The sequence below is a fragment of the Lampetra fluviatilis genome, chromosome 54 (genome assembly GCF_964198595.1).
Source record: "Lampetra fluviatilis chromosome 54, kcLamFluv1.1, whole genome shotgun sequence".
Classification (NCBI taxonomy): domain Eukaryota; kingdom Metazoa; phylum Chordata; class Hyperoartia; order Petromyzontiformes; family Petromyzontidae; genus Lampetra; species Lampetra fluviatilis.
Genome location: NC_136328.1, coordinates 7,954,941 through 7,967,857, shown reverse-complemented (window position 1 = coordinate 7,967,857; position 12,917 = coordinate 7,954,941). Strand labels below are relative to the sequence as shown.

The 12,917-nt window shown below is 49.1% G+C and overlaps 1 protein-coding gene across 2 annotated transcripts in view; it reads right to left on the bottom strand.

The window, feature by feature from the left end:
• Positions 1-6,655: 6,655 nt before the first annotated feature.
• Positions 6,656-12,917, bottom strand: part of RSPRY1 (ring finger and SPRY domain containing 1) — a 64,986-nt gene continuing 58,724 nt past the window's right edge. For both annotated transcript variants that reach the window (XM_078879690.1, XM_078879691.1), the window contains exons 15-16: positions 12,478-12,582; positions 6,656-12,199 (exon numbers count right to left, since the gene is read on the bottom strand). In XM_078879690.1, coding sequence (XP_078735816.1) covers positions 12,103-12,199; positions 12,478-12,582 — 202 coding nt within the window. In that variant the 3' untranslated portion in view covers positions 6,656-12,102. The remainder of the gene's footprint in view (positions 12,200-12,477; positions 12,583-12,917) is intronic.

Genomic DNA, 12,917 nt, shown 5'->3' with positions numbered 1-12,917 from the left:
CCCCCCCCCAACGTGCCCCCCCCCCCTGGAGTCGCGGGTTTGGTGAGACAAAAACGGTCGTGGATTATTGGAGTTACGTCACGGCCGCGTCCCAGCTGGAGATGGAGCGATGAAATGAGATCGTGTCCAGCGGGTGCTGGGTGGATTGTTTACTTGCATGGATCGGGGAGGTGTGCATCCATCCAGCTGGAGATCGACCGTGGCTGAAGATGATGATGTTATAGTTACAATACATGATGTTCTAGTTACAATATATTTGTCCATATTTCACCACTCGTGCCTCACAACAAGAAGCCCCTGGGTTCGATTCCCGATATTTCTGTGTAGAGTTTAACACGTAGAAGGCTTTCACGACCAATATTATTCATAATAGTATGAGTCTCTATTCTGGCAAATCGCCCTGGATGTAATTACCAGCGAAACGTCGCACTACTCAAATTGTAATTGTTGTGGATTTACTCTCCAACACACCGGTGGGCTGAAGTGGTAACTAATTGGCGTTTTGTTCACGTGACAAATCCCTTACTAATTGGCCGTGTCGGGTGGCGGAGGGTTACGACACATTTATACTTACGCGATCTAACCCAAAAATATTTATTATGAATTCCTGTGTAGGGTTTGTGCGATCTATCTCCCTGTTCTTCGTGGGTTTCCTCCAAAACGACGCACAATTAAACCAAACAACATCCCAATGCTGCTGACAACTCCAGCTTGGATGATTACCTACAAGACCATCACTCAAAACTGCTCTAGAGGAGTCGTACAACCAGAGCTGCCAATGCTATCCAGTGGCCTGAAATCAAATCTATAGCTATAGATGACCAATGCGATAAATTATCATGTATTTTTATGATAGTGTGCTGCCACTACTGTTGTTACTCATGCTATTATGGATTGACTCATGCCGCTAGCGAAGGATGCTAGGTTTACTAATATGTGTTATGTATGACGCTATTGTAAACTTTAAATCACATTTCTTATGATCACTGTTACATTGTTTTTATAGCATTGTTTTAGTAATTTCTAGAAAGGTTTAGTTTAGCCCGATTTTTTTTATGTAGTATAGAGTTATACTTAAACATTTTAATCTACATTGTATTATGATTGTTATTGTGATCTAACATCAAAATGGGATTTTTTTTGCACATTTTGTACGCAGCATAAACAAACGGTGCCTTTTTTGGAATATTTTATTGTTTTTGTAGGGGATGTTTAAATTTGCGTACAGCAAATTTTTCATGTATCTTGTAATTTTATTGTTTGTTGCGGTTGCACCCGAATCAAGAGCCGAATGGCTCGCAGGGTTATTCCAAATAAATGAAACTGAAAACTGAAACTCAAATGGGATCACACAGCACCAGCAGCGCCCGCATCAGCATCGCCGCCTCCTGCGTAAAACTCGGCAGAAATCTCCAACGGAGAGAACCCATAGAGATGGCACAGATTCAGAGACTCATATAGATACCCATAGAGCAGGGGCGGTTTCTTCATTAGGGCGATTGGGCGACGCACCACCAATGTCATTCAACCACAGAGTCACGCAAGCCGTCACTGTCAGCCTCTGGATATAGTCCAATCAGCGTCATGTCACGTTCTGTGGAGTACCGCCTCTTTTTGGGCGATTTCACTCCGGCTGAGAATCGCCCCGAGTGGCCCCATAGACTTACATTCAAAGATGCTTTTTTTCGAACGGGGGCGCTGCAATGCATTCTCTATGGCTTCCGGGAGGGCTCGCCCTAACGTGCTTACGTCATCATACGTGCTAACGTCATCATACGTAAGCACGTTTCATCCAACAATATAATTTATCGCCACCTAGTGGAATCTTTAATAAAATAAACGTGAGTGGTTTGTTTTAATAGTGAGTATATAAACAAACAAGATGTATTGTTAGAGTCACTTTATTTTTCATTAATATTAAAGAAGTGAAGTTGCCTTTACATGCTTAAGCTGTTAATTTATTCATTGCATGGGTGGACCTTATCCTTATCAATCATCCAGACATTTGCCCCCCCTGAGGAGCCACCACTGCCATAGAGATATATATATAGACATATAGAAACCCATAGAGATATGATGGAGATCCACAGAGACTCGTACAGATACGTAGGGACCCATAGAGATACATAGAGACTCATCGGGATAAAGAGACCGATAGAGATACACAGAGACCCATAGAGACTCATGGGGATACATAGAGATACATATAGACCCAGATACTCATAGATACACAGAGACTCACAGAGGTAAATGGAGACCCATATAAACTCACAGGAACCTATAGAGACTCATACAGATACATACAGTAAGGGAAACAATTATTTGATTTCCTGCTGATTTTGTACGTTTGCCCACTGACAAAGAAATGCTCAGTCTATAATTTTAATGGTAGGTTTATTTCCCTCATTAAAATGAAAATCAATTTATAACATTTTGACATGCGTTTTTCTGGATTTCTTTGTTGTTATTCTGTCTCTCACTGTTCAAATAAACCTACCATTAAAATTATAGACTGATCATTTCTTTGTCAGTGGGCAAAAGTACAAAATCAGCAGGGAATCAAATACTTTTTTCCCTCACTGTAGAGACCCATTGAGATACATTACAGACGAGCCACTGTGGCCATGCAACACAAACTATAAACCGGTTTCGCGGCTCCTTCAACAGAGGACGACACAGTCTCTCTCTCTGCTGACGCCCCCTCTCGTCGTGGCAGCAGCAGACTTCGACATTGCTACCGAGCGCCTGAACTACATCGCTACTGCTGCCGCCGTCATAACGCAAGCCTAGGGTAGAATACGGTGTCAGTTGGGCGCCACGGTGTCAAGGAGATGTTAACTACCTCGCCTGGTATGCAGGAGGTAGTGGGTTCATTCCCGACCCTGACGATGCCTGCTGCTGTATATTTAGATTTTGCAGTGTCTCTCTCCGTGGTCGCGTGGATTTCTCCCTGGGTCGTTCGGTTTTTTCCTCCACATTTAGAATCAACATCACGCGTTTAGAGTGCTTGGCGACTATGAATTTCCACGTGATGATAAGCCATCACTTCGTTGAGCTATCGTTTGTTGCCGGGTCGCTTCTGAAAAAGAGCTGCGTAGCTCAGTGGGCTTACCTGGTAAAATACTAAAAAGTAGTTTATAGTGTAGTGTATAAATCACCCCGGCGGCTCTCTGCAACTACAACAACGACAACATAAACCCCACAACTGAACATCGCAAGCGGTGCGTTGTTCAAACTCGCCACTCGCGTCGACGTTTTCCGCGTCCTTGATCTCGCCCGAGACGTTTCCACGAGCGCGGTGTGACAGGTGGTGTGACGCGTGGGTGACACGTGGTGTGACGCGCTGTGTGACGCGTGGTGTGACGCGTGGGTGACGCGCAGTGACGCGCGGTGTGACGCGTTCCACGGGGCTTCAGTGACGTTTTTGTCTCCAACCCTGCCCCCACCCACCACGACCGCGTGTTCACAGTCATGTGCCCTTCGGCGTCCGCGAGGTGTCGCTGGGGTCTGAGCGCGATGTTCTCTCGGGTCAGGGGTCGGCAATCTGCGGCTTGCTCCGGAGAAGTATGCGGCAAGTACCGGATGAAGCTGGTATGGTGCGGGGCCTGTAGCACGATGCTATGAAGGGGCCCTAAATAAAAAAACACGTAAATATTAGGACAGACACATGTTTTACTTGCACAGTAAAGGAATTTGATTTTTTTTAAATTGGCTATGCAGCCAGAAAATACGACAAATCGCTAACCTTAAACACCCAGTCGTTCGTAAAAGTCGAAGGCGGTATAGTACTATAGTAGCTTTCGTGACTGCAGGGATTCATCTTCTTGGTTCTTTCGGTAAAGTCACGTAGAAGGGAAGTAATAAAATAATAAAAATAAAACATAATAAAATAATAAAAATAAAACATAATAATCGAGTCTCTCACCTTTCTGAAGAGATGCCGCGACTCCCCCTTCCAACCCAGCTTATACACATGCTCCAAGCACGTGTGCTGTTTCATTCAGACGCTGTCGCCTCGACAGACCTGGTTTCACCTGAGGACGGCTGCTTGCGTTGTGGCCGAAACGTCGTGAGAATTATTTTATTATGTTTTATTTTTATTATTGTATTACTTCCCTTATACGTGACTTTACCGAAAGAACCAAGAAGAGTACTATAGTAATAGAGCAAGTGCAGATTCACTGAACCGAAATTGATAGCTTGAAAGCATTTAGCGCGGGGCCCTTGAAAGTGCGGGGCCCGTGGTAAATGTAGCTACTTGTGTAGCTACTTTCGCTACGAGGATAATCCGGCCCTGCATGCGGCGGCTCTTGAAGGCCTTGATGCTTCGTCACAACCCCCAAAGCCCCATCCGCCTGCTCTGATTCGTCCGTTGTTTTTTGACCGATATCGTCGATGCCCCTGGCAATGCCGGCCAGAACGTCGGGATGTTGCAATGGATGATGACGTGAGGATGTGGAATAGACGCACGGCTACAATATATTAAAAGCCAGAACACCGATGTCACGCGAACTCCGCGGGTGACGTCACTCACGTGGAGCTCCCCCTCAATAATCATGAGCGGATAACGTCACTCGTGGACCCCGCCCCCACCCCTTCATTAATAATCAAGAGCGGGTCATTATTTTCGATTGATTTCAGATTATCTGCAAACCACTTGTCCTTGGACGGGCTCTAGGCTGGTTTTATCTAAACAAGACAACTCGCTTCGTGACGTTACTTTGTAAAGGCCCCACCGTCTCCTATTTACCGCACCTCTTGAAGTGTTGAGCTTATCGACCAAAAAATTCGATTTTAAAAAAATGTCTCTTCTTGTTATTTTGGTGACCGATCCCTGTTCTCGGTCGACTCAGCCCAAAGCCCAGCGCGCCTCGAGGGCACCTATCGTGTCGCCTTGGGGTGGTCACGCTGGCAGGGTCGGTCCCCTGTTCATTGATGCCTTCGAGGCCATGGCACACACAGCACAAGCCCTGTTGACGTACCCCAAGACAGGACTTCTCTCCACCCCGCTGTGTGCGATGACCGTATATAGAACCCTGCTGCGGCTTTGAGAGTGCATTGGTTGACGCGTCCCCGTATTGTACCCATCATTTTATATCAGTATTCACGCTTTGTTTTTGGTTCCCCACGATGTATTTATGAGTTTGTTGCATCAAGCCAAAATTAGAAGTCGTGGGCAGTCGATGGTCATTTGATAATTTCCATGCGAGGTCCTGAACTGGTGTTGAAAATTGAATTATTTGGTGGGGTGCGCTTTTCTTCAATGACCCCCCCCCCATCCCCCACTCTTCCTTTGGGTCTCTCCCCCCCCACCTCGCCCCCCACCACATCCCCACAACCCCCAATGTCTCCCAATCGTGCTGTCAAGTGTCAGGTGCTGAGACAATAAAACCCACGTGCAAATGTCGTCAGTCGGTGTCCCGTGCGTCCGTCAGCCTCCCACCGTGGCGAGCGAGAAGCCTCGCGCTAAGGGGCCGTTCATAAATGACGTCACGCGATTTTGGACGATTTTTGACCCCCCCCCCCCATCGTCACACGGCGTCACAAAAAGTCAGACCCCCCCCCCTCCTCAAATATGACGTCACAAAGCTCTGCCCCCCCCCCCCCAAATATAAAACATGCTTCAAATCGCTTTCAACTATTGTCATTGTAGTGCGTATTTTACGTGACGTTGCACTCTGATGATAGAGAAAATTTAGAACGTGTTGTCTATATTTAAAGTTGCGCATTTTGATGTGACGTCACATTTTTCAAACCCCCCTCGTCACACATCGTCACAAATGTCTGACCCCCCCCCCCCCCTAGGTGCATGACGTAATTTATGGACGGCCCCTAAGCTATTTAATCGTTTTCCCACACCACGACACATCCCATTTCACAGAGCACCAATTTCTAATGCCAAGGCGCCAACCCACCGCACGCCAAAGGCTCCGGACAGACCGGCCGCCACACTGACCGCAAGAGGTCGGTCACTGATCGGTTAATAGAGGGAAACTTACACCGGCTGCGTTGAATCTCGTCATGGAGCATAAACCACCATCACGCGAACTCCGATGGTCATCCTCGCGGCAGCAGCAGCATCGGCTTTTGGCTGCGAGCCATCGAACAAAGACGGCCACCAGTATCGCGCGCTTTCGGATGCCCTTCTGCGGCCGTCTGGAATGCTCTTCCTTCCGATATTAGGAAGCCAATGGGAGCTATGCGCTTTCAAATCATCGAGATTGAAACAGATTTTTCTAGAACTGTATTTTGTGTTTAGTTGAGCACGGCTGGCTACGTACGGTGCAAACGAAGTTCAACAGACATGCGTACAGGTCCCCCATTGTAGCGAGCCCATGGTCTCAGCCGTCTGATCTGGCTTTCATGACTTTTAGATTTTTAGACTTGTTCAGTGTGCAGGACAGTGGTTACCTTCTCGTTTGACCACTGGAAGCTCCTCCGCCTCACTTGAAACGTGGTTTACCGGAGATGTGATTTTTTTCGATATATTTCCATAGAATGTATGCGTGCTGTTAAAATCTCTGGATATTTGCGGTGTTTTCAATTGTCAAAAAAAATTATCGCTTTCGTCAAACGCATGCACGCAAAATCAAAGTGTTGACGTACAATAGTAAAAGATTAACAGCAGTACAAAAAACAAGAAACAATAGTTGGTCATTGTTTTTTTAATATCACAAATAATTTTTCTTACAGTATTTGTTGTACATAAACAACACTGCTGTGCTACACACATGTGAAACAATAAAATTATTCCGCATCTCCAGGGAGTGCTTCTTCACCTCCTCCTCGTCACGATGCAACGTCACAGTAGACGCGGAACTGGCGTGGATGGAAGTTGAACCACGCGGAGAGACGGAGCATCATGGGCGGTCTCCGCACGATTCAAACAGGGTCACGGGTTTTTACGTCACAGGAAGTGACGTTAGAAAGGCGGAGCAGAGGATCATGGCGCTCGACAAAATGGGTGCCGGGCCACGTGCGAAAACGCTCCACGCGTTTGGTGACGAACCAGCGACGAACTGGTGGATGAGTTTGGTTCAAAGATAAACTTCCCCGACCCCCACCCCCTCCATCCAACGACCTATTTTCCACCCTCGCCCTCCCTCCAGCGTAAACTCACCGCAACATTACCGGGTTTGGTAAGCGCAGTCCCTACCTGGAGTGAATTCTCGGCATCACTTAAAACGTCGGTCTAAACTCGCTTTCTTGACAATCAAACATTTTACTGCACTCTCATTTTTAAGGGGGCGGGGTGGGGGCGGAGGGGAGGGGACAAATCATGGGGAAATTGACCCTGTGGATTCTTTTGCAAATCCGAATGATGCTGAACGAGCCCTCGAGAAAGTGAGGAAACAACACATAAGCGATGGCGAGCGAACGACCTAAATAAAATATGCCACCCGTTCACGTTCCGCACAGCGTCAATGGGAATACCTTCACGTACATAAATGTGATAAACTGTCCCGAAAGCACTTCACAAATGTGGTCATTTTGTTTTGCGCACTGGTACACTTTAAGGTCACCGGTCGAACGGGCATTGGCTCATCACAACATCGAGCAATTGTGTTTTGCAGGCTGTGCATTGACAATAATCAATAACTTAAAACACACACACACACATATACACACACAACACCGTTTTCCTTAACTCATCACACCACCAACGTTTAGCCTGCTCCTCTACTCCCACCTTCACATCTCCAGCTGACAAACACGTGGCATCATCGTCGTCATCGCTCCCACCGGGATCGGCCCAGAGGCAGCAGCGATGGGCGCAACAAGTTGCGAGCGACGTTAAAACCACGAGTCGTGTGCAACTCAAGCGGAGCGACGACGCGGGGCCAGCCGAGCACTCGGCAATGGGTTGTGAATCACGCGTTCAAATTTGGCCGAGGGTCGTTTTCCCCAGGAGAATCGGAAAAAGAGGGGCAGCAGCTACTGCAGCTACTGCTGCTGCCTAGAGATTAAGTTTGGGTTGTCAAGGCGACACAGCGCGATGCGGAGCGAACGGCCGCGTCGATTCGTATGAAGTGGATGCGTCCCCGAGATGAGTTTGGGCTCCGAATGGGAATTCAAGTTACAGCCTTTAGAACATTAGGGGTGCAACGCCAACTGCGTTTTGCATCCCAAAGTGCGTTCATTAAACTGCAACACGCTGCGGGGTTCTTAGTTTTTGTTTGGTGGGTGTGGAAATTTCCAGCTGCATTTTGTTGTCCTGGAATTGTTTACTGCTTTGAAATCGGGATTATTTAACGTTGCCGGCTCCTGTCGTATTCCCGCCGCGTGCTCCGATTCTTCCCATTGCTGTGCCTCAAAAACGGCGAGTCCTGCCTGCCAAGCAGACCTACTGCTGCTGCTGCTGCATACCGCTGCTGCACACCACCGGCCGCTGTTGCTGCTGCCGCAGAGAGAGAGGGGGCAACACTTGTATGGCCGCAAAAAGGCAGGTAAGTAAGCACGCTACAGAAAGTTACGAGGGGTTGGGGGGGGGCCTTAAGACCACTCCAAGAACGAACCCGCGGGTATTAAGTGTTGTCGTATTAGTTAGTGTGGATTTATGAACAGCCGGACATATGCCAAATACACCAACACCAAATACAGCACTGCTTTGATAACGATTACGGTATAAATAAGGCTAAGATGCATTTTTTTTCATTTCACAAGTACAATCCCATCCCTTTGAATAGGCTGCATTTCCATAATAAAGATGTTTTGGTTGAGATCGTGTGAACCATAAATGTGCCGTTAAATGTACTTATAGACCGAAACAGGACTTCACTTTTTTTCTGGCTGATCGCCTGATGAAGCTGGTTGTTGTAATCACCAGTGGAAACATCACTGTACCCGAATTGTAAATGTTGTAGTGGGCTTACTCTCCGACACACTGGTGTGCTGTGCCGGTAAGTAATTGGCACGTTTTGTTCACGTGACAAACCTTACTAATTGGCTGTGTCGGGTGGTGGTGGGTTTAACGACACATTTATATTTTACGCGATGTAACCCACACAAAAAAAAAACCTTTGATGGATATTGGTCGCGAAAGCCCACGTGTCCAACTAGACTGCATTTACAGTTATACGCATTTGTAAAAAAGAAACGATAGCAAGTCTATTCAACGTCCAGTATCGAACCAGGCGAGGGCCCAATGCGAAATATTATCTCTGTTGCGAAATTATTTCAAATTGGCGTAATCAAAAATTAGCATTTTGCTGCACACTCTAGCGTCGTTTCGTCACGGGGAGGTGTTCATTCCGTGTACGGTTTATACATCATTGCAATGTTGTACTTATAAACACCGGCTTTAACCTCTGGCCTCACACGGGATCGTTGGTGCAACGGTATCGATTAAGTTGGTAAACAACACAAGAGGATTCTTAAATTAACGGTTCAGGTGTAAATGTCCCCAACAATTACGTTGTGACGCCATCAGCTCTCAGCTAAATCTACCCAGCTACAGCAAGCTGCCGATGGGTTGGGACTGCTGACTTTTGAACCAAACGGGCATCTCCGTCTTGCAAATGAGCTCGGGCGTGGAAACCGCTGCCTGCTAACATCCAGTGTAAAATTATGGCATTGTGGAACGAACGAAAGTCAAATTCCCAAAGCGAATGTAAAAAACAATTATTGTAAACTCAAAGGAAAGCTACCCGACTGAACCCCAAACCTTGTGTTCACAACGGACACTCGCGTACCAACCGAGCGTCTTGTAAACCAGGGGTTTCCATCTCTCAGAGGTCACCTAACCCCCCACTACCCAGATAACCTAATGCTCACCCCCGAGCGACCGCTGGGAGCGATCAGGATCCCTGTACGGATGACCCCCTTGACGACTGAGCGCTGTTGTGAACAAACCAAAACGCACACCCATGGCACGCGCGTTCACTTTCGCATTTTACATGCAGCAGCAGTCCCCCGCCCCCCCTCCGTGGTTGTTCTTGCACGGGCACAGCTTGACGAAGCCAAAGCACACCGACATTTAAAAACGTAGTTCCGCGACCGACTAACACGCTGGCTCAGGCCTGGTTGTTTAGCCCATTTCTTCCCGATATCGGGAGACGGTGGCGGACGTGGCCCCGGTGGCGGCAAGCACCTATCGCCACCCCATCGCACCGCTCGGTTAACGGCTCCAATCCAGCGATCGTAACCCCATGGGCGGTGTTATTATGAACGCTAAACACATACTACGTGACGTCCGCTTCACGGCAGGACTAACAACAGTAAAGAAAAACATCACGCGATGTAATTCGCAAGAGTCGGGGGCCGCATCGTGCCACCGGCGGGAGTCACGGTCAAACATTTTGCCCGAATTGTGAAACAATCACACTGCAGATTACTCAAAAGGAATATACAGAACAATCATCACCCCGCCCAAACCCTACTACTGCGAAAAAACTTGGCAAGACTTCCTTCCTGGGTAAACAAGCGTCGTAATAATCCTCTTCAGGCCTTCCAGACAAAACTTTTAGAGAGGTTAAATTGGAGCGACACCAGCTAGCACCGGCGTGTGTGCTAAACAAAATCGGGTTTAGCATCTGCCCTGGTCGCTGAACAAAGGTGAACCACATTTTGAAAAGTTTTTCGGTATATATTTTTTCACCTTTTGTTCGTGTAAAGTAAACAAAATAAGCAAGCCAAGTATTAATTTACGGGTATCGACATGAAAAATAAAACCGGGTCATTTTTATCTTTCGCCATTTCAAAACTGGAACGTGAACGCTTGCGGCAATACAGGGTGCTTCAGAAAAATGCTAACACTTATATGGGGCTATCGTTTTTAATGATAAAATAACGGATAATACACTGTAACATGATAACAAATGTAATGTTAATAGCTTCAAAAAGTCAAATAGTCTCCACTTGTTCGCCATCATTGTCAACACGTTGCCTGGAATCTTCTCCAGGTGGTCTCCAGAGCCCGGAGGCAGCACATTTCCTGTGGCGTTGTTGTAAATTCTCAGAAGTGTCAAGACATTTTGAAGCACCCTGTATTCTCGGAGAAGGCAAACGGGGAATCTGCCAATTGGAAACATGGGTTGGTGGCTGTGTGGCGCGCGACGGTGGCCGGAACTGGCTGGAATGAAACAAGAAGACTGGCGTGAGCGCAGAGAGGCTTTGAACATCTTCGACGCAACAAGCGAGTGGTGAGAACAGACGATGTGTTTAAAAAAAACAGAAAACCACTTGAGAGATTGCGCAAGACACGGGCGAGAGGCCGAAGGGTTTACAAAAACTCAAAATACGGAGAGACACGGAGAAGACACGCGACGCCGATGTGACGACGCTCGTCCGCTTATTTGCATCAAAAAATATAAGTGACATCTTTAGAACGCAGGCTTCCACCGGGGGAGGGAGTTACAACTTAAGGCTTTCTTCATTAAGAGTCCACCGCGCCCATCATTCGAACGTCATCTGTGCTCGTGCACCCACCGGATAAGGTCCCGGGGGGGTCACACTGTGTCCCGGAAGAAGAGAAGCAGGCGTTTGAAAATTTGGTCCTAAAGGGAAAGCTGTTCGGGTGGCCACAAGTTGCAGACCCGCTTGAAAATAATCGCACTGGTTTTTGTTGTTGTAATATATACGTATATCACGTGTGTGTGTTTGACGAAGGTCCCACGGAACCGGAAGCGATGGCTACCGGTGCGACACGGGCCACCTGCGTTGGCTTCAATTCCTGCCGGGCGCCAACGCGGTCCACCGGATCGCCGGGTCACATCGGCCAACGGCCGGAAAAGCCGCCGCTCGGCGCACGCACAAAACGCTCAATTCCACGCAACTCGCCGGGGGAAAAACTGGCCCCACGTGCGTCGACCGCCCGCATCCGCGTGCCGCGTGCCGCGTGCCGCGTCCTCATCCTCGCCCCGCCGCTCCGTCTTGCGCCAATGCCGACTGAGAAACGAGGCGGCCCGGAGCTGCCACTTTCAGTCGAGTCCTTCAGGCATCGCTCAGCCGTTTCCGCACCGACCCCTCCCGGCACACAAGGGAGCCTTCACGCGAAGCTTGCACCAAGTGGCCGGTCCTCGCTTGGGTGATCGGGCGAGCGGCAGTGCGGGTGGTCGTGAGCGAACGAGTGCCAGCGCTCACCCCGACCGGACAGGCAAGGCGCTAGGAGGAGCAGGGCTGCACGGCGTTGCGCATTTTGATGTCCTTGCGGCACAGCGGGCACACCTCGAGCTGCAGGGCGCACGGCATGCACAGGTCCCTGCGCACATGGCCAAGCGAACAACACACACGCGGTGACGCCACCGGCCTGATCGCCGCATCGGTGATGGTGTCGGTGCTACTTACGACAGTGACGGCCACGGTGAAGGTGTCGGTGTCGCTGCTGGTGATGATGATGATGATCGTTACAACCATGACGGTCGCGGTGAAGGTGTCGCTGCTGGTGATGATGGTGTTGGACACGCTGGCGATCGCGTGTTCCCCCCCCCCTCCCCGGATCCCCCCCCACCTTCTCCCCCACCCCCCTATCGTCCTCACCGGTGTCCGCACGGCAAGAGTTCCGTGTCGGCCATGTTGTCGCAGCACAGCGAGCACGAGTTCTCTTTGATGCTCAGCTGCCGCAGCAGGGCCAGCTTCATGTGCCTGGCGGGACACGCGGCGCGCGCAACAAAATCAACAACCGCGAGCGCCAAAATCAACGACCGCGGGTGCCAAAATCTACGACTCCGAGCGCCAAATTCTACGGCTGCAAGCGCCAAAGTCAGTGACCGCAAGCGCCAAAATCAACGACCGCCAGCGCCGCTCACGGGGGGGTCGTGACAACGCCGCAGGCAGCCCTCGCCGACACGGCAGAAGCCCGCATGCTCCGGTTAGCGCAACGGCCGGCGCCTTCCCGATGGCGACGTGCAATGCTCCGCGATGCCGCCAGACTGTTTAGCGGTGTCCGTGACTTCACTCTTTTACTATTTTTATTTTAA